The sequence below is a fragment of the Aegilops tauschii genome, chromosome 2 (assembly GCF_002575655.3).
Source record: "Aegilops tauschii subsp. strangulata cultivar AL8/78 chromosome 2, Aet v6.0, whole genome shotgun sequence".
Taxonomy (NCBI): Eukaryota; Viridiplantae; Streptophyta; class Magnoliopsida; order Poales; family Poaceae; genus Aegilops; species Aegilops tauschii.
In genome coordinates, this window is record NC_053036.3 from 314,842,367 (window position 1) to 314,868,787 (window position 26,421).

The 26,421-nt window shown below is 44.1% G+C and overlaps 1 protein-coding gene across 1 annotated transcript; it reads left to right on the plus strand.

Annotated features, from left to right (window-relative positions):
• The first annotated feature begins 21,262 nt into the window (after positions 1-21,262).
• On the plus strand, positions 21,263-21,703 carry LOC109785272 (uncharacterized). Its single transcript, XM_020343868.1, has one exon. The coding sequence runs from the start codon at positions 21,263-21,265 to the stop codon at positions 21,701-21,703; it is 441 nt and encodes a 146-aa protein (XP_020199457.1).
• The last annotated feature ends 4,718 nt before the right edge of the window (positions 21,704-26,421 follow it).

Here is a 26,421-nt window from a genome sequence, read left to right on the forward strand (position 1 = left end):
TGGTTGGAGGCCATGAGATTTGAGTTAGAGTCCATGGATCACAATCAAGTCTGGGACTTGGTTGATCTGCCTCTGGCGTTACTGCCATTGGGTGCAAATTGGTCTTTAAGAATAAAATTGATGTGGATGGAAATGTTCAGATCCACAAAGCTTGGCTAATTGCAAAAGGATATGGACAAGTTCAAGGAATTGAGTACGATGAGACTTACTTGCTTGTAGTGATGCTGAAGTCGGTTAGGATAGTACTAGCAATAGCTGCATATTTCGATTACAAGATATGGCAGATGGTGTCAAAACAACTTTCCTTCATGAAATTTAACTGAGGATATATACATGATCCAGCCTAAGGGTTTTGCCAATCCGACTAGTGTTGGTAAGGTATGCTAGCTAAAGAGATCCATTTATGGGTTGAGCAAGCATCTAGGAGTTGGAATATTTGCTTTCATGAGGTTGTTAGAGACCTCGGATTCATCAAAAGCAAAGAGGACACTTGTTTATACAAGCAGTTGAGTGGGAGCTCAATAGTGTTTTTATCCTATATGTGGATGACATACTAACTGATCGAAAAGAATGTTTCGATGGTAAACTCATTCAAGAAATCATGGAATGGCAAATTTTTGATGAAAGACCTCAGTGAAGCATTTTACATATTGGGTGTCAAAATCTATAGAGAAAAAAATCAAAGAGGTTGCTCGGGTTAAGCCAGAGCACATACACAGATAAGGTATTGAAGCGGTTCAAAATGAGTGAGGCCAAGGAAGGGTTCTTGCCAGTATCACATGGTATACGGCTAAGCCAAACTCAGAGTCCTTTGGCTTTTGACGAGCGAAGCCATGAGTTTGATTCCATATGCCTTGGCAATTAGATTCAGCATTTATGCCATGGCATGTACTCAACCTGATGTTGCATATGCTATAAGCTTAACTAGAAGATACCAGGCCAACCCGGTGAGAGTCACTAAGTGGCGGTGAAGAATATTCTAAAGTACTTGAAAAGGATTAAGGGATTGTTTCTATTTTATGGAGGTGAGGAGGAGCTCTGCGTAAAGGGTTACACTAATCCTAGCTTCCAAACCGACCGAAATGATTATTGATCATAGTCCGGATTCATCTACGTCATGAGCGGAGGAGCAGTGACTTGGACAAGTTTCAAGCAAGATACGGTGGGTGATTCCATAATAGAAGCTGAATACATTGCAACTTGTGAAGTCGGAAGGTGTTTGGATCTAGAATTTTCTAGATCATCTTGGTGTTTTCCCAGGCTCGCAAAACCGTTGGACCTTTGTTGCGATAATTCTGGTGTCATCGCATAGGCCAAGGAGCCGTGGAACCACCACAAGACCAGGCACGTATCGGAAATATCACTTGAAGATCGTAAAGAGTGGTGTTGTTAGTTTATGCAAGGTACACACAGATGGAAATATTGCAAATCTATTGACTAAGTCGCTTCCACAACCCAAGCATGAGGGGGACGTTAGAGCTATGGGCATCAGATGTATATTTGATTGACTCTAGTACAAGTCGGAGACTATTGGAAGTTTGCCCTAGAGGCAATCATGTGCAATGATATTACCGATGTATTTATGAATCAATATAGTCCTCGAACGTTATCAATGATGCACAACGAGAATTACCTGACTTTTCTATGAGATCTTACATTGTATGATACATTCTAAAAGGTCCGTGGTCGGAAAAAGCGATGTGTGGACACATTGGACTAGACCAACATGCAATACGGTGGATAGCTCGATCTCACTAGCCATGGTAGCATTGGATGCTAACCAGTATGGATCATATCGGATCCGAGGTCGGATACGAGAGACCAGATCTGAGCTTGGATAGATATCAGATTGAACAAACCCAACTATGAGACGCAGTGATAGGTCATCTGTGAGTCTGTAGTAGAACTTGTTATGTCTCCTCGAGATGGTGACCGGCCTGCTTTGAGTGTATCAAACACTACTACGTAACTGGGTAGTTATAAAGTTAGGTTTCGGGCTTGTCCAGACCCATGCTATGAGACATGGTCAAGCATGATGGGATTTGCCCCTCTGATTTGAAGAGATATACTATGGGCCCTTTATGAGATATTTCTTGGATAAGAATGGCCATGCAACGAGGATTATGAGATAATCCAAGGTGTTGGTCGGATTCACTGAAACGAGAAAGAGGTCGGGCTGCATCAAAGACGACCAGCTCGCCTTGAGCCCGACAAGCTATATCATGTGGCAAAGGGAACATAAGTGTGATATATACATTGCAGAAGTTCGCCAAACCGGTTCTTGTCTTCTTGGTGGTCATCACACTTTGCTAGAGGTCGCTACCAATCAAGTAGGTCGAATATGATCCGATCTGCGACCAAGCTAACTTGAACCTAAGGGATCGCACGATTAAGGGAAGGAACCTACGTGGTCGGTTGAGTATACTGTGGGCTTTAGGATCCATGTGGGGCCCATGTGTTGATCCCTCGACCGATGCCTATATATAGTGGAGGAGCGACACACGTATTCATTTGTTCGTTTTGGCTTTTGTCGTTAGTGCTTTGCTTGTGTTGCAACTAGCCACCTCCACTCCCCGACGACTGTGTGATCGAATATTGCAATCTGCAACATGGTGCTCCTTCCAAAACACGCGGATACCATTAGATGCAATACACTTGTGCTGCTCCGGTGAACCTGTTCATCAAATCTGGCGATCGTGGTACGAGGAGGTGATGACTCCGGAGATGCGCTAACTCAAGTCTACTTCTGCTGCATGACACTATGTGTCTAGTGGTAATGATCTGTGGTCCACCTCCCTTAGAATGTTCCTGATTGTACAATGGGTAGGAATATTTTATATTGCAGTCGATGCACCTAGCTTAGCCCGACAAAGACTTGCCTCATGTTACCATCCAACCTGCTCACCTCTTCGGGATACACTATCGAGGGATATGTCGGAATCTTCTCCATCATAGGGCGAGGTACTTACAGATAAAGTCATAAGAATGTATGGCTAGGGATGATCTTGGCAAGGTATCCCCGCAAAGGATCCTCAATCGTGTGGTATAGTGTACGTCCTACGCAAAGTCTACAACTATTTGAGTAGGTGTGCCCACGGTCATGTGTTGGCAATAAGCCATGTGTGTGTGCATGGCGTGTAGGTGCGCGTGTGTGTATCGCGTATGTGTGTCCAGGCTCAAGCCGGAGGCTGGTGTGTGGCCGCGTCCAGCTGAGCGGGAGTAGCGGGGAGCCAGGCAATCTGTTGGAGCTTGGCCGTGTAGTGTGCGTAGTGGCGAGCACTAAGGGCGCGGCCGGATGAGCAGATCATGCAGATTATGCATGCGCAATGGAGCGCATGGTGGGCGTGCGTAGTGGGCATGCGTGGGTTCATGGCCGGTGTGGCTGGCCGTTGAGTGCATGCGTGCTCCCCTATATAACCTTCCCTTGTACTGCTTATATGATTGAGCCAGCTGGAAAAGAGAAAATATTGGGGCATTCGTGCGCCCGTGGCGGCGTTCGTCGCCGGGAAAACTCTGTGCTGTCTCCTCCGGTTCATCTTCTACATCCGTCCGTGTGAGAGATAGAGGCATGTGGCAACTACAATTAGCATCAGAGTGACTAGGTTCGGGGGTGCCGTGGCGTGCGGTGGCGTCCGTGGCGAGCACGGCGCGCGCGGCGGACATGGAGGCCATGGTTGCGGCGCGCGTGCGGCACTGAGATGCAGCACGGCGGCGCACGGAGCTGCGGGCTGCCGTGGCGGCAGCGAGTGGCGCTTGACTGGGCGCAATGCGGTGGAGTGTGGCGGTAGCCGCATCGGCGGCGGGCGCGACAACGGCCGGCGAGGTGGCCGCGTTGCATGGCGTATGCGGTGACTCGTGCTGGAGGCACACCATGGCGCCAGGCGGCAGCAGCCACAGCGAGACACGTCAGGCGCGTGCGCGGGCGTATCAGGCGCGGTTCAGGCTGCGTCGTGGTCGTGGCGTGCGTGTGTGCCATAGTCCGGGCATGTTCTGACTAGTGTATGGGCACTGTCCGACTTGTGTCCAGGCTTGGTATGACTTGTGTGTGTAGCTAGTCTGTTGGCGTACGTGGGGGTGCGTGAGTGGGTTTGTTGCGGGCTTGACGCGACCGGGACATGTGCGTGCGCGTCGGGGCCGCAGACTGAGCGGGCTAGACCGAGTGCTCCGCGTGGATGGGGACGTGGGTTCGTGCCCTGGATGTGTCCATGGTATAAAGTCTCCCGTGTGCGTTGTAACTGGTGTCGATGGAGAAGGAGCTCGGCGTGTGTCGCCGAGGAAGAAGACGGAGGCTGCGTCAAGCTCGGGCCGTGTGTCGGTCTTGCCGGGCATGATGCGCTCAGTGGCGTGTGTCGCCGGAGACGTGACAGAGCGCGGTGCGACCGGCATCGGTGCGCCAAGTCGGGTCCATGGGCTGGGTCACGGTCGTGGCGACGACATCGACATGAGCTACTCCGGCAACGGCGAGGTCATGGCTTAGGGGGAGAGTGTTGCAATAAGCCATGTGTGTGTGCATGGCGTGTAGGTGCGCGTGTGTGTATCGCGTATGTGTGTCCAGGCTCAAGCCGGAGGCTGGTGTGTGGCCGCGTCCAGCTGAGCGGGAGTAGCGGGGAGCCAGGCAATCTGTTGGAGCTTGGCCGTGTAGTGTGCCTAGTGGCGCGCACTATGGGCGTGGCCGGATGAGCAGATCATGCAGATCATGCATGCGCAGTGGAGCGCATGGTGGGCGTGCGTGGGTTCATACCCGGTGTGGCTGGCCGTTGAGTGCGTGCGTGCTCCCCTATATAACCTTCCCTTGTACTGCTTATATGATTGAGCCAGCTGGAAAAGAGAAAATATTGGGGCGTTCGTGCGCCCGTGGCGGCGTTCGTCGCCGGGAAAACTCTGTGCTGTCTCCTCCGGTTCATCTTCTAGCTCCGTCCGTGTGAGAGATAGAGGCATGTGGAAACTACATCATGCACGTGCTAGGATAAGTGTAAGTGCATCTAGTGCCCCTTAGTGATTTTGGTGTATTGAAGACTTATAGGTTAAGGGACTAATGCATTTGTGAGTGTACACAAGTCAATAAGTCTATGAGGAGTTTGATATTTGCGATGAAAGTGGACCCCTAAAAATGAACGTCTTCAGCTGAATACTTTGGTTTTCTTGAAGACTTTGAAAGTGAAGAAATTGGTGTGACCGTGAAGACTTGATATTCATGCGAGGATTATGAAGCGTGAATACTTTTGTTTTCATAGTTTCATTTTCTCTTTCTTGAGTCATAGGAAACACCGTACTGTTAAAGGGGGTCGAGGTGAAACTAAGGAAAAGTTTCCAAGTGATGCTCATCTCAAAATCCTACACCTACCCAATTCTTTCGAGTGAAGCCATTGGAAATCTCATACAGTTCAGTCAATTTCTTCAGTGACAGAGACGGAGATCTTCTTGTCTCTGAGGAATTTGTCCTGACTAAGGAGTTAGGAATTCGCCAGTGCAGATTGCCTACAAGTGAGGAACATGATAGCCCTGAGGAATTTGATACTCAGATTTCCGACCGTTGCTGTGCTACGCGCCAGCTGTCCCAAAATATCTTCCCACCTAATGGTCATATAATTGAAGGGCATTTATGTCTTATCATGTTGGGCTGCTCCCTAGGCTATAAATAGCCACCCCCTACAACCACTAGTTGGTTGGCTGCTCCGAGAGAAACTGGCACTTGTCATTGAGAGCATCCCATCCTTTGAGGACTTTGAGAGAAAATCATCAAGTGAGGAAAACCCAAACCCAAACACCTATAAACCCAAAGTGATTGAGCATCATTGAAGAGACTATTCCTGTGTGGAACCGACGCTTGTTACCTTTGAGAACTGTGCATCCTCCAGACGGTTAGGCGTCATGTTCTAGAGCATCCAAGAGGAAATTGTGTATCGCCGAGTGACCGAGTCTGTTAAGGTTTGGAAGTCACCTGAAGACTTACCACAAGTGATTGGGCGAGGTCTGTGTGATCTTAGCTCAAGGAGAATACGGTGAGGACTGTGTGTGCGGGACTGTGTGTCCTCAGGTTTGAATACCTAGCCACTCCAACCAGGCGTACGACTGTCACAGCAGTTGGTACTGGTCTACCAAATCATCGTCTTCACCAAGCTACTGGTTCTATTTCCTCAACCCTTTCATTTCTTCATTCATGTGTTGAAGTACTTGATTGTTACTGCTTGAAGACTTTGACTGAAGACTTTCTCAATTTCCTCAATCTTATTTCTTCAGTCAGTTTGTCTTCAGCCTACTTATCCTGGTTATACGCTACTTGTACTCTGTGCCTGTTTTCATTTCATCATGATGACTGTGCTACTGCTCTGTTATGCTTGCATCTGAGTACTTATTCCACTGCTAAGTAGTCCGTTGCTTAGGAATTTCCTCACCTTGAAATTCCTCAGTGACGAATTTGTAAAAATCACCTATTCACCCCCCTCTAGTCGATATAACGCACTTTCAATTGGTATCAGAGCAAGGTACTCCCTTGTTCTGTGTGGTTTTGGTCTAACTACCTGGATTTTAGTTTTGTCGACTGCAGGCATGATCAAGGTCTCGGCTGGGTGTCCTACCTTCTATGGGACGGACTACCCCTACTGGAAGAATAAGATGTGAATGCATCTTGAGGCAATTGACAATGATCTCTGGTACGTCGTGGAAAATGGCGTTCCCTCCGACACTCCTACCATTAACGCTGCTGATGTGAAGAGATTCAAGCAACTTGACTCTCAAGCAAAGAATATCATTTGTGGCCATCTGAGAAAAGGGCAGTATGGCAAAGTGAGTGCTTTGGAGACAACTAAGCTTATCTGGGATAGGCTGTCCAAGGTCAACGAAGGAGTCTCAACAAAGTGTGACTCTCGAGTTGACGCTCTTCGCAATCTCTTCAACCGCTTCAAAAGACTCGACAATGAAAATGTTCAGCAAACCTTCAATCGCCTCACTGACATCTCAAATGAGCTTCAAGCAATTGGTGCCACTGACATCACCGACCATGAGGTGGTGAAGAAATTGCTGAGATCGCTTGATTCCTCATTTGACACTCTTGCACTGATGATACAAGAACGTGGAGACTACAAGTCACTTGATCCTGCCGATATCCTCAAGAGGCTAAACACTCAGGAGTTCCAACTTGCTGAGAAGAGAGATCTCTATGGACCGAGCTATGGCAGATCACGCGCACCGAAGGCCAAGGCAGTCTCTGAATCTGAAGGTGAGGATTCTGGTAGCAGCCTTGGTGATCCTGAAGAACTGAGTCAAGAGCTAGCAATGCTCGTGTGGAAATTCCAGAAGTTCTCAAGGCATGGTCGCTTTGGTAAATCCTCAAGAGGTGATGACATGAGGTCAGATTCCTCATCCTGTGACTACAAGAAGAGAACTTGCCACAAATGCAAGAAACCTGGTCACTACATTACTGATTGTCCTCAGTGGAAGAAGGAATCAAAGAAGAAGAAATACAAGGATTACAATTCTGATGACTCAAAGAAGAAGAGAAATCTTCAAAGTCATCATCGTCAAAATCTTCAAAGTCTTCATCTCACAAGAAGAGCAGCTCCAGAAAGGCTCGGGCATTCATTGGCAAGGAAATTGACTCTGAAGCTGAATCTGAGGAAAATGAGGAAGAGGAGGCATCTAAGAAGTCAGACTCTAGTGTGGCGAGCCTAGCCCTCGCTACGGCTTTCATCAGCAAGTCCATCTTCAACTCTGAGGAAAATGACTTCCCCAACACTGCTGACGACTGCGATGATGACTACGCTCCCACCTATTGCTTCATGGCAAAAGGTGCCAAGGTACTCAAATACCCCTCCTCTGAATCAAGTGAGAATGAATCTGATGAAAACCTCAAGCCCAGCTATTCTAAACATGCTAAGATTGCTGTAAAGCAACAAAAGGCTTTTGAAAAGGTTCAAAACACGCTAGACGAAATCGATGACCTGTTGGGTGAAGAAATGGATCAAACTCAGACTCTCACTGATAATCTTCAGAGACTTCAGTCTAAGTTTGACAACCTTCAAAGTCATCATAACACTCTCTTATCTGATCATGAGAAGCTTTCTTATGAATTTCTTCAAAGAAAGCAAGATCTTAAGAAGCTAAGGGTGAGTTATGAAGATCTTCAGAAGGAGCGTGATTCATTACTTGCTCAACAGATCAGTGCCGCTCAGGATGAATTCATTCCACCATGTTTGAAATGAATTGAACGTGAATCTGCTAATTCTTCGCCTGAAAGTTCAAATGCTTCTATTACTGCAAATTCTTCAACGGCCTCTATTATCACAAATTCCTCATCTGAGGATGCTACTAGTATCACTGATAATGTAGGGCTGAAGGAATTGTATGTGACAGGCATGTACAAAAGCCTCAAAGGGCATCAGGCTCTTTGTGATGTGCTTAAAAAGAAGATCCTCAACAGAAACCCTAGGAAAGAGGGTATTGCCTTTGAGAGGAAACTCAATGCTGATGGGACCTACTGGAAACCTGAGCAATATCCCAAAACCTCATGGGTTGCTGCAAAGGGACCTTCCATAGATCCATCCACTTTATCTGGCTTTACATGTGAATCTTCATATTCTTCTGATGAGTCATTTGACTCCAACTATAAACTGCTCAAAAATCAGAATGGTGAAGTATTTGCTAGATATGTTGGCACTAACTATAGGAATGGTCCCCCTATGAAGAAAATCTAGGTTCGCAAAAGGTGCCTTGAAAGTCTTCAGGTGAATGTCATCATGACACCACCTGTGAAGAATAGGAACCCAGATCAAATTCTTCATATGGACCAAAGTCTTCATATGGATCCAAGTCCTCATATGAACCAAATTTCTCACGTGGATCAAATTCCTCATATGGAGCAAAATCCTCATATGAGCATCATCGTGCTAACACTCCTGTTTCGCAGGGAAATCCTAAGGGCTATGAACATGGGCATTATTCTTCAAATCATTAGGTTCATAAGTCCTCGAAGAATTTCTCTGCTTATTCATATGCTTACTCTAACCCCTCTTATGTGAAACGAAGTGGATTGGCTTCTATGCCACCTTTCTCTTATGGAGCTCGCAGAATGATGAACTCTTTGCCACCCCTCCAGATGTGGGTGGTGAAGAAAAAGAACTAATCTATTATACAGGGTCAGGTCTCTAGACAAACTTGAACGTCTGAAGAATTTGCTGGAGACCTGAATATGCTTGAAAGGACGCAAGCTAATCATGAGGAAATGAATATTTATTTCTCATGTCCTCATACTGCTATATCTATTGTACTGCTTGATGAAATTCAAATCTGATGAATTTGATGTCATATTCTTAACTGATGAAGTATATGAGTTCGTAAAACGCACTAATTCATCTGCAGGATGATCAACCCAAAGCCACTGAGTGGGTCCTCGACAGTGGATGTACAAATCACATGACTGGTGACAGGAACTTATTGATGGACACTGCTTTATCTCCATCGCATCTGAAGCATATCACCTACGCTGACAAAGGCAAAAGCAAGGTATTTGGTCTAGGTAGGGTTGCGATCTAAAAGATTGACACATGGACAAAGTCATGCTTGTCGAGTCCTTAGGATTCAACCTCATGTCTGTCTCAATGCTTTTTTGATCTTGATATGGTTGTTGTCTTTGGCAAGTATCGTTGTGTTGTGATCATGGAAGCTGACCATTCCAAAGTCTTCGAAGGCTTTAGGAGAGGAGACTTGTACATTGTTGATTTCTCTACAGGACCACAACCTGCCACATGTCTACTTGCAAAAGCTTCAGAAGGCTGGTTATGGCATCGACGATTTGGTCATGCTAGCATGAGGAACTTGCACACACTCGCGAAGAAGAAGCATGTCATTAGCATCGAGGGTGTCAAATTCCTCAAGGATCGCCTGTGTGGAGCTTGTGAAGCTGGAAAGATGACCAAGGCCAAGCATCCCTCAAAGACCATCATGACTACCACTCGTCCATTTGAATTGCTTCACATGGATCTCTTCGGCCCTACTCACTATGCCACATTCACTAATGCTGCATCTTTATATGGCTTTGTTATTGTTGATGACTATTCACGTTATACATGGGTGCATATAATCACTTACAAAACTGAAGTGCATGAAGTCTTCAAACAATTTTCCTCGAGGGTTTCAACAAACTTCGGTGTGAAGATCAAGCACATTAGAAGTGACAATGGGACCGAGTTCAAGAATACTGGTCTTGATGACTATCTTGATGAACTTGGTATTACTCACGAGTTATTTGCTCCTTATACTCCTCAGCAGAACGGCGTCGAGGAGCGCAAGAACATGACTCTTGTTGAGATGGCTTGCACTATGCTTGATGAATACAAGACGCCTTGTCACTTTTGGCCTGAGGTAATTGATACTGCGTGCCACATCATCAACAGGGTATATCTTCACAAATTCTTCAAAAAGACCTCATATGAACTCCTCACTAACAAGAAACACAATGTGAGTTATTTCAAAGTCTTCGGTGCTAAATGTTGGATTAGAGATCCTCATCACAATTCTAAATTTGCACCGAAAGCACATGAAGGTTTTATGCTTGGTTACGGAAAGGACTCGCACACCTATAGAGTCTTCAACACTATTCACCACAAGGTTGTTGAAACTGTAGATGTGCGGTTCGATGAAATTAATGGCTCGCAAAGAGAGCACCTACCTCTAGAGATGGCAATGGGGCCCCATACCCGCCAAACCCGTGGGGATTTCATCTATTAGGGGGTGGGGATGGGCAAAAAACATCCCCATGGGGATATTTACCAAACTATTTTATTCCCCATAGGGTACAACGGGGATGGGGACGATATCCTATTCCCCAGACCCAATACCCATCGGGGACCCGGTTAGTAACTGTGATACTATAGTCAACCTTAAAATATTCACAAACAAACTTGCTAAAACAAAAAAAAGCTCTGAAAAAAACCGTAAACCTATCTCAAATCCTCACCTCAGTTGCCACCATGACCAAGAAGTCAATACGACCTAGATAGGCATTAGCAGGACAAGGACAACACCATGTATGTATGTTGATTATAGGGTGTCCTATTATGTATATGAGTATTTGTTTATGGGGATGGGGAACCTAATGGGGCCCCGTTCCCCAGTGGGGCATGGGTATGGGGAAATTTCATCCCCAGTCATGTAAATGGGGATGGGGATGGGATGATAGGGAATAGATGGGGATGGGGATGTTGTAGGTATCCCCATAGGGGATTGTCCCCATTGCCATCCCTACCTACCTCCTATGCTAGATGAAATGTCACCTGAGGAATCCATTAAGTTCAAGGCTACTGAGGATGTCATTCCTACGGAAGAATCTGCTGAAGAAGTCATTCCAGAACGTGAAGAACATCATGCTGGTGCACCTGAGGAAAATGGCTCTGAAGAAAATGTTGAGCCCACTCAACGTTGTCAACCCGCTCATCCTCGCGTCGCAAATGAAGTGCAGATTGAGAGAATCATCAACGACATCAAAGCACCAGGTCCTCTCACATGCTCAAAGGCTTCACATTTGTCTAACTTTTGTGGGCACTTTGCTTTTGTCTCTATCACAGAGCCCACCAAAGTAGATGAGGCATTTCTGGAACCTGGGTGGATTCAAGCGATGCAAGAGGAACTTCATCAATTCTAGCTCAAAAATGTCTGGGAACTTGTCAAGCGACCAGACCCACACAAGCACAATATCATCGGTACCAAATGGATCTACCGCAACAAGCAAGATGGAAATGGCCTTGTTGTGAGGAATAAGGCTCGTCTTGTAGCTCAAGGCTACACACAGGTTGAAGGAAATGATTTCGATGAAACTTTTGCACCTGTTGCTAGACTTGAGGCTATTCACATATTGCTTGCTTATGGTAACCATCATAATATCATCTTATATCAAATGGATGTGAAAAGTGTATTCCTCAATGGTAAGCTTGAGGAAGAAGTATATGTTGCTCAACCCCCAGGTTTTGAAGATCCTAAGCATCCTGACAAAGTCTTCAGACTCAACAAGGCCCTCTATGGCCTCAAGCAGGTCCCTCGGGCGTGGTATGATACTTTGAAGGAATTCCTCATGAAGAAAGGCTTCAAACCCGGTTCACTTGACCCAACTCTTTTCACCAAAACTTATGATGATGAATTATTCGTGTGCCAAATATATGTTGATGATATTATCTTTGGCTGTACTGACCAACGTTGCAGTGACGAATTTGCCTATATGATGAGTGAGGAATATCAAATGTCTATGATGGGAGAATTGAAATTCTTCTTAGGTCTTCAAATTCGTCAACAGCACAACGGCATATTCATATCTCAGGAGAAATACCTCAAGGATGTGTTGAGGAAATTCGGCATGCAAGATTGCAAAGGCGTCAAAATCCCTATGCCCACAAATGGCCATCTATGCACTCATGAAAATGGTATTGACTTTGATTAAAAGGTATACCGCTCCATGATTGGCTCTTTATTGTATCTATGTGCATCTAGGCCAGATATTATGCTTAGTGTTTGCATGTGTGCCCGTTTTCAAACTACACCGAAGAAATCACACCATAAGGCTGTGAAGCATATTCTTCTATATCTAGCTCACACTCCAACACTTGGATTATGGTATCCCAAGGGCTCGGCTTTTGATATCATCTGATATTCTAAATCTAACTATGCTGGTGATCGTGTGGACCGCAAGTCAACATCCGACACATGCCATTTCTTCGGACGATCCCTTGTATGTTGGTCCTCGAAGAAGCAGAATGCGTACTCTCTACTGCTGAAGCTGAGTACATTGCTGCTGGTTCATGCTGTGCTCAATTGCTATGGATGAAGCAAACCCTCAAGGACTATGGCATCAATGTGAAGAATGTGCCGCTCTTCTGTGACAATGAGAGTGCCATCAAGATTGCTCATAACCTAGTTCAGCACTCAAAGACAAAGCACATCCAGATTCGTCATCATTTTCTTCGTGATCATGTGTTGAAGGGCGACATCTCTATTGAGGACGTGAAGACTGAAGAACAGCTAGCCGACATCTTCACAAAGCCCTTGGATGAGAAGAGATTTAGCAAGTTGTGGTGTGAGCTAAATTTCTTAGAATCTTCGAATGTTCTTTGAAAAGGACACACATCCTAACACTTACGCAAAATTCATGACTTAGATGTGCAACACACGAAGTAACGTTTTTCTTTATAAAATAAAGACTAACCCTCTAAGTGTGAAGAAATTAATGAAGAATTTGATTCTCAGAGCCCTATGACAATTATACGCGGCGTCTGAAATCATCATTCTTAAACGGTGGGTCACGCCACCAACAAAAGTTGAAAATATTAAATTTGAGTTTTTCTTCAGTTTTTGAAATTCCTCAGTTGTTAAAATTCTTCAACTTTGCAAGTCTTCACTCTTTCCGGCTGTGTTCTTCATTAACTATATATATATATATGAGTTTTCTGTCCTCTACGACATTCACTTATTGCTAATTCTTCAAGTTGACTTTTCTGCTAAGTGAATGTGATCGGACCCTTCCCCCCTCTATGCTAAACTCAACCCAGTCTGTTCACAAATTCTTCATGTGCGTTCTATTTGAAACCCGTTCACTACGTCCTTGTCAGCTGAAGAATTTGCGAACGAAACTTTAAAATATCCTTATCTGAATTTTCGGCTTTTGCCGCTCAAACCGTTCCACATCCCACGATATGATTAAAATACTCACCCATGATCTAACACGATCTCCACTTCTCAGTACGTGGGTGGCACATGTCGCTAGGATGAGAAGGGTCAGGGGCACGTTCGTCCATTTTCCTCGGACGAGCGGTTTTTCACCTTGGCTATAAATACCCCTCACCCTCCTCAAACCTCATTTACCATCCTTGGCATCCCTCCCCTCGCTCGAGCTCTCAGACCTAGCGCCGCTTCTACCTTCCATCATCGCCGGTGAGGAAGAGTTTCACTGCCTCGACCTCGTCACCGGCGTACTCGCGCCGGCCGCGGAAATCTTCACTCCGCCACCGTCATAGCTGTCTTCCATCGCCAAGTTAGGGCGTGGAAGATCTGAACGGACGAACTTCCCATCTTCAACTCCCAGTTCATCATGTTCTTCGTCAAGGGTAAATAAAATCTATTTTTACCGACCTTATTGATTCTGATGATTTCCACAAAATCTTCAAAAGGTGTTAGGAATTCGCCAGTGTGGATTGCCTACAAGTGAGGAACATGATAGCCTTGAGGAATTTGATACTCTGATTTCAGACCGTTGTTGTGCTACGTGCCAGCTGTCCCAAAATATCTTCCCACCTAACTGTCATATCATTGAAGGGCATTTATGTCTTATCATGTCGGGCTGCTCCCTAGGCTATAATAGCCGCCCCCTACAACCACTAGTTGGTTGGCTGCTCCGAGAGAAACTGACACTTGTCATTGAGAGCATCCCATCCTCCGAGGACTTTGAGCGAAAATCATCAAGTGAGGAAAACCCAGACCCAAACACCTATAAACCCAAAGTGATTGAGCGTCACTGAAGAGATTGTTCCTGTGTGGAACCGACGCTTGTTACCTTTGAGGACTGTGCATCCTCCAGACGGTTAAGTGTCATGGTCTAGAGCGTCCAAGAGGAAACTGTGGATCGCCGAGTGACCAAGTCTGTGAAGGTTTGGAAGTCACCTGAAGATTACCACGAGTGATGGGGCGAGGTCTGTGTGATCTTAGATCAAGGAGGATATGGTGAGGACTGTGTGTCCAGGACTATGTGTCATCAGGTTTGAATACCTAGCCACTCCAACCAGACGTACGAATGTCACAGTAGTTGGAACTGGTCTACCAAATCATCGTCTTCACCAAGCTACTGGTTCTATTTCCTCAACCCTTTCATTTCTTCATTTATGTGTTGAAGTACTTTATTGTTACTGCTTGAAGACTTTGACTGAAGACTTTCTCAATTTCCTCAAATCTTATTTCTTCAGTCAGTTTGTCTTCAGCCTGCTTATCCTGGTTATACGCTACTTGTACTCTGTGCCTGTTTTCATTTCATCATGATGACTGTGCTACTGCTCTGTTATGCTTGCATCTAAGTACTTATTCCACTGCTAAGTAGTCCGTTGCTTAGGAATTTCCTCACCTTGAAATTCCTCACTGACGAATTTGTAAAAATCGCCTATTCACCCCCCTCTAGTCGATATAACGCACTTTCAATAAGTCACACTATTCGGGTGTTGTTAGACTTACAGGTTAAATCCGAAGAAAAGTGTAGATAAATAAACTATTTATTCGGTGGAGCGGAGAAGAATTGTGTTGTTAAGAAACACATGTGTTGTACTATTGTGATAGTTGGACTATCATTCTTGGACGCCATGCGAGTTTTGTTATGATCTTGCAATGATCATGAGAAGTACTTGAGATGATATACACTTATATCTGAATGCATAATCTTCATTATACCTGTTAGATGAAGTTTGTCAAAATTTCTATGCCATGGTAGTTAGAATTACTCTGATGATGTGATATGCCATGGATTGCTTTGCCTAATGTTAGATGTTATTTGGTTATCTGGCGAGTATTCTCAAAGTACTGACTGACTCGTTGTTTTAGCCAGATCTAGCTAAGGAGTTGTCTTCCACCAGCGTGGAGTTGGAGCATTTGTTTGTTAGTCGAGTTTCCTAGCCAATTCCATGTGGAGTGGTCTCGCTTCAAGACTGGACTACCCCTTGTGTTATCCTCTGATGTCATTAACTCTGTTATAGTGCCACCTATGGCATCGCTGTAATAAACAAGCAACAATTACTTTGTAAAACTTCTTCTAATAAAGTTTGTGTTGCGATTACCATGTATGTCATGCGGCGGTCGTGTGATTCCTAGGTTGTTGTGCACGATGCTCCAATTTGTGAATTGTTGTGTGACAGAAGCCTCTGTCAACTGTGCTCATGCGCACCTTGTATCTTTATTTTGTTGTTGTTCCTACATGTATTTTTATGTTAAGGGATTCATTAATGTAAAGCCGGGTGTAGGCCTTCTTTGTATAAGAAAGAAAATTAACAACTACTTGGGCTAGGCCCACTCATATACTTTGCAAGATGCATATGACAACGCCTTTGCTAGATACACCGGAGGAGTAGGTAGTGTGTACATGCCTCCTCGATGCCTCTCTACATACCTGGGGCGGAGCCCCTAGATTTTTGGGCCTGGGGCAGCCGCCCCCTATGCCCCTCACAAGGGTCGGCCATATCTGTGGTTAGATCCGACGACGGCGGCTCTTACGCATCATTTCCTTTTTGAAGGTGTTTCTTTCGAAGAACCTTCCTTCTAGTCCTTGTGTTGGAAAGGATGATGAGTAGTGTTGCTACTTGTTTGCTACGTGTGGTTGGTCGAGTCAGATTTCTTTATCTTTCTTATCCTTCTTTTTTTCCTACCAGTGTAAAGGAATTGGGCCAACACGCCACAAAGCTCAATGCACTCCTTAGCCAGGCTCAGTGGGAACGCTCGAATCGGCTCAGATGATGGCTCGTTGTAATGCAATTTACACCGCAGGAGAGGATGTGGGCTGGGGTAAATATAGTTCGCATGAAAGCAACATCCAGAAGGAGGAAGAATATTATTCCTAGTCTGTGCGTTGATGGTGTTGACATTGCTGATCAAACTAAGAAGGAGGAATGTATCTGGTCTCATTTCAACAGTCTGCTTGGTACCTACCAACCGAGATCTGCTGCCTTGAACTTCAATGCTCTAGGTTTTCAGCCTTGCGACCTTTCTCACCTGGACAACAACTTTACTGAGAAGGAAATAAAGAGTGCTATTTTTGATCTTCACCCAGAAAAAGCTCCCGGGCCTGATGGATTTACTGGGCACTTCTTTTGAAGTTGCTGGGACACCGTGAAGCCGGATCTATTGGCCGCTTTCTCCCACTTCCAGAACGTCAACTCGCAAAAATTGTTCCTTCTTAACAGTGCCATCATCACTCTATTGCCCAAGCATGCTGGTGCTAGCAGACCACAAGACTTTAGGCCTATAAGCCTTATACATTTCTTTGCCAAGCTCGTTGCCAAGATTCTTGCGACTAGGTTGCAACCTCAGATGGATAAGCTTGTTTCCCAATGCCAAAATGCTTTCATAAAGGGTCGAAGCATCCATGACAACTTCGTGTATGTGCAATCCATGGCAAAGGTGCTCAGACAAAAAAAATCCATCGATTATGTTCAAGTTGGATCTGGCCAAGGCTTTCGATTCTGTGTCTTGGGAGTTCCTTCTCAGCCTACTGGAATTTAGCGGGTTTGGGCCGAAGTGGAGGGAGTGGATTTCTGCTCTTTTCCTTACCTCCTCTACCAAGGTCTTGGTTAATTGGGCACTTACCGATCAGATTCTGCATCGCAAGGGACATAGACAAGGGGACCCCCTATCCCCCCTTCTTTTTGTCTTGGTGGTTGATTGTCTTGGTAGATTGATGAATACAGCACAAGCTCATGGTGTCCTAGCCCCGCTTGGTACACAGACTATTAGACACCGGGCTTCCATTTATGCCGATGATGTGATTATCTTCAGCAAACCGCTACTCTCTGAGATTAATGCCGTCTCTCAAATTTTGAACCTCTTTGGCAATGCCACTGGTCTGAAGACTAATATGGTTAAGAGCAAAATCATTCCCATCCAGTGCGAGCACATCGACCTCTCGGACATTCAGACTGCACTGGGATGTCAGCTTGGTAGTTTCCCTTGTACTTACCTTGGGATGCCACTGTCTGATAGGAGGCTCAAATGGCAAGATCTGCAGCTTCTCATTGAAAAAATTATGAAGAAAATCGCTGGGTGGAAGGCTCGATGGATTTCTACTCCTGGGCGTGTCACTCTTGTAAGATTTGTGCTCTCTGCCATGCCCATCTTCCAGTTGCTGGCAGTGGAACAACCCAAATGGGTTATCAAGCAGATTGATAAATTGCGAAGGGCTTTCTTATGGGCTGGTTCAGACTCGGTCAGTGGAGGCAAATGTTTAGTGAAGTGGTCTCTGGTTTGCTCTCCCCTGGAACTTGGTGGTCTGGGAATTCATGACTTATACAGACAAAGCAAGGCTTTGAAAGTGAGATGGCTTTGGCAGAATGCTTCCTGTCCTGACAAACCTTGGCATGGGCTACCCCTACCTATCGACAAGGAGACCAAGAATCTTTTCTGTGCATCTACGTCCTAGGAGATCGGCAGCGGCACTGGCATATCTTTTTGGCATGATCACTGGCTTGATGTGATCTCCCCTTCCTTGGCTTACCCCAAACTTTTCAAACATAGTAAAAGGAGGAACATCACTCTTTCTCAGGGTATAAACAACATATTTTGGGTCACCTTGATTAAGCCAAACCCATGCTTTGAAGTGATTGCTGAGTATTTGGACTTTTGGCATCGTGCTGACCAGGTGGTGCTCTCCCAAGCCGACGACAAAATCATTTGGAAATGGACCTCCAACAAGATTTACACTGCTAATTCTGCATACCATTGCCAGTTCATTGGCCGGATTTACACCCCTCTCTCACAACTTATTTGGAAGATCAAGATACCACAAAAGGTGAAGTTCTTTGTGTGGCTCGCCATTCAAGGTAAATGCCTAACTGCAGATAACCTCGCAAAAAGAAATTGGCCACACAACCCTGTGTGTCCACTGTGCTGCATTGGTTTGGAGTCTGCTATTCACCTTTTTGGAACTTGCCCGTTCACTGCTGCTGTATGGGGTTTCTTTCTGACCAAATTCAGATATCGATTTGACCTCCGACCAAGCTATGATACTAACTCTTTGATCCAATGGTGGCTTCACACTCTGGACAATATTCCTTTGCATCGACAGAAAGAATTCTCATCTCTTTGCATGATCATCTGGTGGCAGGTTTGGAAAGAGAGAAATAACAGAATTTTCAATGGCAAAGACACCGACTTCATGGGAACCTGTAACGTGATAACTGACGAGTTGCACACTTGGTTTCGGGCTGGTGTCAAAGGCGTACAGTGGCTGGCACAGTAGCCTAGTTTTTTTTCCTTTTTTTTTTCTATTTTCTACATATGTAAAGTTCCTGGTTGAGGGTGCCAACAACTCTGGTACACCTTGCTCTCATGTATTTTCCGGATGGATTATTCCTCTTAATGAATGAAAAACAGCATCTGGCTGTATTTCGTCAAAAAAAAAAAACTACACAGAAAACGCAACCGAGAACGTACAAATCCTCAAGCAGGCTGCACTGGGCAGGCTCCCGGGAAACACGAAAACCGTACAAACAACCAAATAGGCCCTTTGCACATGCTCCTTGAGTGGGCGATGTGTGCATCTTCTTTTCACAGCATATGTGCATACCCATTGTTTTGACCACTCATACAATTAGAGCCCCTTCCCATTGCCTTCAGTGCAACTAGAGCCCCTTCCCATTGACCATTTGACTTTTGTAAAAAAAATCTGAAAAATCCGCCAAAGAATGTAAGAGAAATTGAATTTGGAAAAAAGTTCATAGATTTGCCAAAAGAATTGCAAAAAATGAATTTTTTTTGAGAAGTTTCATGAAATTTGAAAAAGGTTTACTAATAAAGTTAGAAAAACTGAAAAATTCTCGGATTTGAAAAAATATCAAGAAATTTGAAAAGAGTTCATTAAAAAATGTTACTCCCTCCAATCCATATTAATTGTCGTTGCTTTTGTACAACTTTGTACTAAGTCGGCGACAATTAATATGTATCGGGTAGCAAAAACTGGAAAAAGTTTCCATATTTGAAAAAAGTGCATGATTTTTTTTTAAGTTCACAAGTTGAAAAGGCCCACAAGTTTGGAAAAGTATTTTGTTTTTAAAAAACTCATGCAATTGAAAAAAGATGAAAAGGGAAAAAGAAAACAAGAAATACCAGAATAAAACAAAACAAACCCCGGTTCAGAAAAAAAAAACAGAAGCAAAAAATACGGTCAAGAAGCTTCCAGAAACTTCTCAAAACCGATCTGGAAGCTTCTAGCAGCTTCCCAAAACAGGGGAGGAATCTTCCGTGCGCTATTTTGCCAAATAGCCTTAACCGGGCGTCAGCTCATACAACGGTCGGATGTTTAAAGGAAACGTAATGTACATGGAATTGATTAGTTCAGCTAAACAAAGCTCGTTTGTACCTGATATAGTTTTTTTTGACAATGTGGGCATAATTAATGGTGCGATCAGCTTAATTAGCACGGAAGATTCGCGTCAAATCTCCACGATTTGAACGCAAACTCCTGTGCTCATGTTTTTGATCGTACTAACTCCTGTGGATTCTTAATTAAATCAATATTCGTTGATCACATTGCATGAACCATTCATTCGTGTACGAGCTATTGTTGTTATTAAGTTGATGACAAGGCCTAACCCTAGTAGCTATTTATTAATTTAAAGGTATCGGTACGTACGTGTCGGCATCCTAGTCTTGTTCTCGCCATAGACTTGTTTTTCTTTTCTTTTTGTTTAGAGAACACTCACCAGGGACTTGTGGTCTAATAGGACCCGTTGGCTGATTAATTGTCTACTCATTTTTTTGGGGACAATGTCTACTCCTCATTTGGTGTTGATTGAACGGAATGGGCTATCTGTTAGAGTTGTATTTTGTGTTACATGTATATTAGAGTTGTGGCCTATCTTTTAATTTTGTATAGTTGAGGTAGATGCCTTCCCTTGTAATTATATATACGTGCATCAGCACCTTATCAATACAACGGTTATTGTATTGCAATCTTTCCCGTCTATATGGTATTATCTTTGTTGTTCCCCTCCTAGGGTTAGCCGCCGCCGCCGCGCCTCCCTGCGCCGCTGCCGCCGCCGCCCTCCCACCAACGCACCGTGCTGCCGCCGCGCCCCTTCCTTCCCCAACCCGCGTCGCCGCTGCCTGTGCTCGCTTCCGCCCGTGCCCATCACAGTCGCCACCGCGCCTCCACTTCACCTGCGCCGCCGCCGCTGTCCCGCCGCGGCCCTCCCTGACCCGCAGCCGCGCCCCCTCGCGCCACTCCCTCCCGTTACAGCCGCCGCCGCACCTCCTGCTGCTGCGGTTCTCCGTCTCCTCTCTCCACTAAAGCAAAAAAAAAACTAGCCGCACCGCCATGTCTTCCCCGAGATCCTCCACCACCCGCTCGTCAAACCAGTTTGCCGGCCCCGAGCCCTCCGCCGCTGCCATCCGTGACCTCAACATTGAGGCCCGGGTCCCTATCCGTCTCGATAGCTCCAGCACGTCTTACTACGCGTGGAAGACCTACTTCAACCTCATCTTCCGCGAGTACTATCTCACCGAGCACATCGACGGTCCCGTGGACAACGCGTAGATGCACGGCGATCCGGAGTGGTCCACTATCGAGGCCACGATCATCCGTTGGTTCTACCAGACGGTCTCGAAGGACATCTTCCAGACGGTCGTCGCCGAGGACGACGACGCCTGCGTGTGGGCCAAGATCAACGCGCTCTTCACCGACAACAAACTTCAGCGCCTTGTTTTCTTGCAGCAGGAATCCTTCGGCTGTCACCAGGACAACTCCACCATCGACAAGTACTGCATGAGGCTCAAGATGCTCGTCGACGAGCTTCGCGACATCGGCGCCAAGGTCTCCGACAACCTCATGCTGAGCACCCTCACCGCCGGTCTTAATGAGGACTTCGGCAACGCGGCGTCCAACCTCACCCTGCTGTCGCAGCCCACTTTTCAACGTGTCGTCACGTACCTCAAACTTGAGGAGCGCCGGATGACGAAGCTGAAGCAGCGGGTCTAATACGTCTCCAACGTATCTATAATTTATGAAGTATTCATGCTGTTATTTCATCATTCTTGGATGTTTTACAATCATTTTATAGCAACTTTTATATCATTTTTTGAGACTAACCTATTGACCCAGTGCCAAGTGCCAGTTACTGTTTTTTGCTTGTTTTTTACATCACAGGAAATCAATACCAAACAGAGTCTAAACGGAGCCTATGATATATCTAGCTTGGAAAGTGTTGGGAGCTCTAAGTCATTTTCGTTGGTGGGAAAAGTATGCCTCTCAAAATGTTTTTATCTCTCAATTTTCGGTTTGAGCTCTGGCACCTCTATAAATCCCTACTTCCCTCTGCGAAGGGCCTATCTTTAACTTTATGTATTTACTTTTATGCAAGAGTCAAAGTTTTCTCTCTATTCCTTTTTATTTTTCTCCTTTGGCAAGCATCATGTGGTGAGGAAAGATCTAGGCACATATGTCCAGTTGAATATGGGTAGCATGAGTTATTATTGTTGACATCACCCTTGAGGTGAATGCTTCGGGAGGCGAAACAATAAGCCCTATCTTTCTATGTGTCCGGTTGAAACGTTTTGCTCATGTGTATGCAGTGAGTGTTAGCAATCATAGAAGACTATATGATGGTTGAGTATGTGGAGCTCTTACTTAAACTCTATTGAATAAGTTGAATTGCAATTGCTTGGTGACTAAGAACATAGGTTGTTGAGTTTCAAGAGAATTCATTGTTTGAACCTTAACATGTGAATTGGTTGTCATTATGACATGAAAAGTTTTATGAGAAAGAATTGTTGTTATGATGCAAGGAAAAGTTATTGAAATTATCATTGATCAAACTTATGCACTTTGCTAGAATTCACACTTCAAAAATAATTTCTTTTATCATTTACCTACTCGAGGACGAGTAGGAACTAAGCTTGGGGATGCTGATACGCCTCCAACGTATCTATAAATTATGAAGTATTCATGCTGTTATTTCATCATTCTGGGATGTTTTACAATCATTTTATAGCAACTTTATATCTTTTTTGGGACTAACCTATTGACCCAGTGCCAAGTGTTAGTTGTTGTTTTTTGCTTGTTTTTTACATCGCAGGAAATCAATACCAAACAGAGTCCAAACGCACCAAAACTCCACGGGGATTTTTTATGGGCCAGAAGACATCCATCGGGCCAGAGCAGCACCTGGGGGTGCCCCGAGGGGGGCACAACCCACCAGGAAGCACCAGGCCCCCCTGGCGCACTCAGGTGGGTTGTGCCCACCTCGGTGGCCTCCTGCACCCCCTCTTTGCACTATAAATTCCCAAATATTTCGAAACCCTACGGGGTTAACCTGGATCAGAAGTCCCGCCGCTGCAGGGCTCCGTAGCCACCGAAAACCAATCTAGACCCATTTCGGCACCCCGCCGGAGCGGGAATCATCTCCGGTGGCCATCTTCATCATCCCGGCGGCCACCACGATGAGGAGTGAGTAGTCCACCCTCGGGGCTGAGGGTTTGTACCAGTAGCTATGTGTTTAATCTCTCTCTCTCGTGATCTATATCATGGGCTTTGTTAATATAGTCGGATCATATGATGGTTCTCCCTTCTATACTCTTGTTGTGATGGATTGAATCTTTACCCTTTGAAGTTTTGTCATGTCGGATTGAATATTCAGAGATGAGAACACATGATATATGTCTTGCGGTATGAATACTTGAGGTGACAATTGGGGTATCTTATTGATTCACTTGATATATGTTATGGCATTCAACTCGCGGATTCCCGCGGTGATATTGGGGTAATCTATGCATAGGGGTTGATGCACGTTTTTCTCCGGTAGAAACCTTGGTGTCTCTTTGTAGTTCCTTATGTGGATTGAGTATTAAGAATATGAATATGCTTTGGTGTTATTCTAGTACGAACTCTAGGATAGATTGAACGAAAACATTAGCTTTGTGTTATTTTAGTACGAACTCTCGAATAGATCAATCGGAAAGAATAGCTTTGAGGTGGCTTCATACCATACAAACAATTCCTATCTTTTGTTCTCCGCTACTAGGAACTCGGGAGTGATTCTGTATTGTGCTTTGAGGGATAATCATATGATCCAACTATGTTTGCACTGTTGAGAGATTGCACTAGTGAAAGTACGGACCCTAGGCCTTATTTTAAAGCATTGCAATATCGTTTCTGTGCCCATTTACTATTTGCTACCTTGCTGTTTTTATTTATTCAGATTATAAAAATATATTTCTACCATCCATATTACACTTTTATCACCATCTCTTCGCCGAACTAGTGCACCTATACAATTTGCAATTGTATTGGGTGTGTTGGGGAGACAAGAGATTTCTTGTATTTGGTTGCAGGGTTGTTTGAGAGAGACCATCTTCATCCTACACCTCCCACGGACTCATAAATCTTAGGTCATCCACTTGAGGGAAAATTGCTACTGTCCTACAAAACTCTGCGCTTGGAGGCCCGACAACGTGTCTACAAGAATAAAGTTGCGTAGTAGACATCAAGCTCTTTTCTGGCGCCGTTGCCGGGGAGGTGAGTGCATGGAGGTATATCTTTAAATCTTGTAATTGAATCTTTTAGTTTCTTGTTTTATCACTAGTTTGGTTTTATAATAGAAAATCACAAAAAATGGAATTGAGGTTTAATCATATTATTGATCATCTTTATCATGTCTTTGTTGAAAATGATGGAAAGGAAAATTGTGCTCAATTGTTAGAAGAAGAAGTCAATAAATTTTTTGGCACGAAATATTTGAATGATGAGCATGATTGCAATGTTGTTAGTATGAATTATTTGAATATCCATGATGCTAATGATATGCAAAGCCATAAGTTGGGGATGCTATGTTTGATGAAGATGATATTTTTAGTCCCCCAAGTTTTGATGAGAAAAAATATTATGATGATAGCATGCCTCCTATTTATGATGATTATATTGATGAAAGTGGATTTGGAGAGGTCATGACTTTATTTCATGATGAATCCACTATTTTGGAAGAGGTTGCAATTGATTATGACAACAAAGTTCCTATATATGATGATTATGGTGATGACATGTATGCTATATTGAATAATGATAACCATGAAACTTGCCATCATGATTTTATTTTTCAATCCCATGATAGTTATTTTGTTGAGTTTGCTCCCACTACTATTGATGAGAATAAATTTGCTTATGTGGAGAGTAACAAAATTTCTATGATTATGCATCATGAAAAGAGTGCCTTATGTGATGGTTATATTGTTGAATTTCTTCATGATGCTCTGAAAATTATTATGAGGGAGGAACTTATGATTGTAGGAATTGCAATAATATCAAGTTTCCTCTCTATGTGTTGAAAGTTTTGAAGTTATGCTTGTTTTGCCTTCCTATGCTAGTTGATTCTTGTTCCCATAAGTTGTTTGCTCACAAAATCCCTATGCATAGGAAGTGGGTTAGACTTAAATGTTCTAGCATATGCTTCATGATGCTCCCTTTGTGTTTCAATTCTTATCTTCTATGTGAGCATCATTGAAATCATCATGCCTAGCTAAAAGGCATTAAAGAACAACGCTTGTTGAGAGACAACCCAACACTTTTACCTACTGTTTTTGTGTGTTCACATGATTACACTACTGTAGTAATCATGTTTTATAACTTTTTTTCAATAAAGTGCCAAGTAAAGCCTTTGGGATCATGTTGGGTGATAGTTGATTTGATCTTGCTGAAAAACAGAAACTTTTGCGCTCACGAAAATAATTCTAGTTTTTAACAGAAGAGTGCTTTTGAGTTGATTCTTTTTGCAGTTTAATATACAAATTGCTCACGTGTTCCATTTTGTTAATATTTGGAGTAGAAGAAGTATGGTAGTTATCCAGATCATTACAGACTGCTCTGTTTTTGACAGATTCTGTTTTCAATGCATAGTTTGCTTGTTTTCTAGTTTCAATGGCTTATATTGCTCAATATAAATTGTGGAAATGATATGCTACAGTAGGCACTGCGTGAGAACAACTATGAATCTTGTCTTTGACATTACCAAAAGTGAAATGGTTTGCTCTTTATCATACTAACTTATCTCACAAAGTTTCGTTAAGTTTTGCGTGATTGAAGTTTTCATGTTTTGGGTGAGATATCGATATGAGGAGAATAAGGAGTGACAAGACCCTAAGCATGGGGATGCCCCAGGGCACCCCAAGATAATATTCAAGGAATATCCAAGCAACTAAGCTTGGGGATGCTCCGGAAGGCATCCCCTCTTTAGTCTCCAACATTATCGCTAACCTCACTTGGAGCTATGTTTTCATTCGTCACATGATATGTGTTTTGCTTGCAGCGTCAATTTATTTTGTTAGAATTTTCTTGCTGTTATTTAGAATAATGTTTTGCATCTTTTATTTCAATAAAAGTGTCATTGATAGCCTTTGTCATGCTTATTTTACAAGTATACATGTTGCTGTTTGAAAACAGAAAGTTTATCGATGTTGCAAAAATTCCCGAGGAGAGTCAGAATGTGATAAATGGTGAAACTTTTTGAATAATGAGCTCTGATAAATTTTCTACAGTGTGGTAGAATATCATAATGTTTGGAGTTGAATAAGTATTGATACTCTTGCATTCTTTACAAACTATACTGTTTTGGCAGATTGCTGTTATGTTTGCATATGTTTGCTTGTTTAATGATTCTATTTGAGGATAGGAGTATTAAATATGCAGAGGCATTTAGTATGCAATGT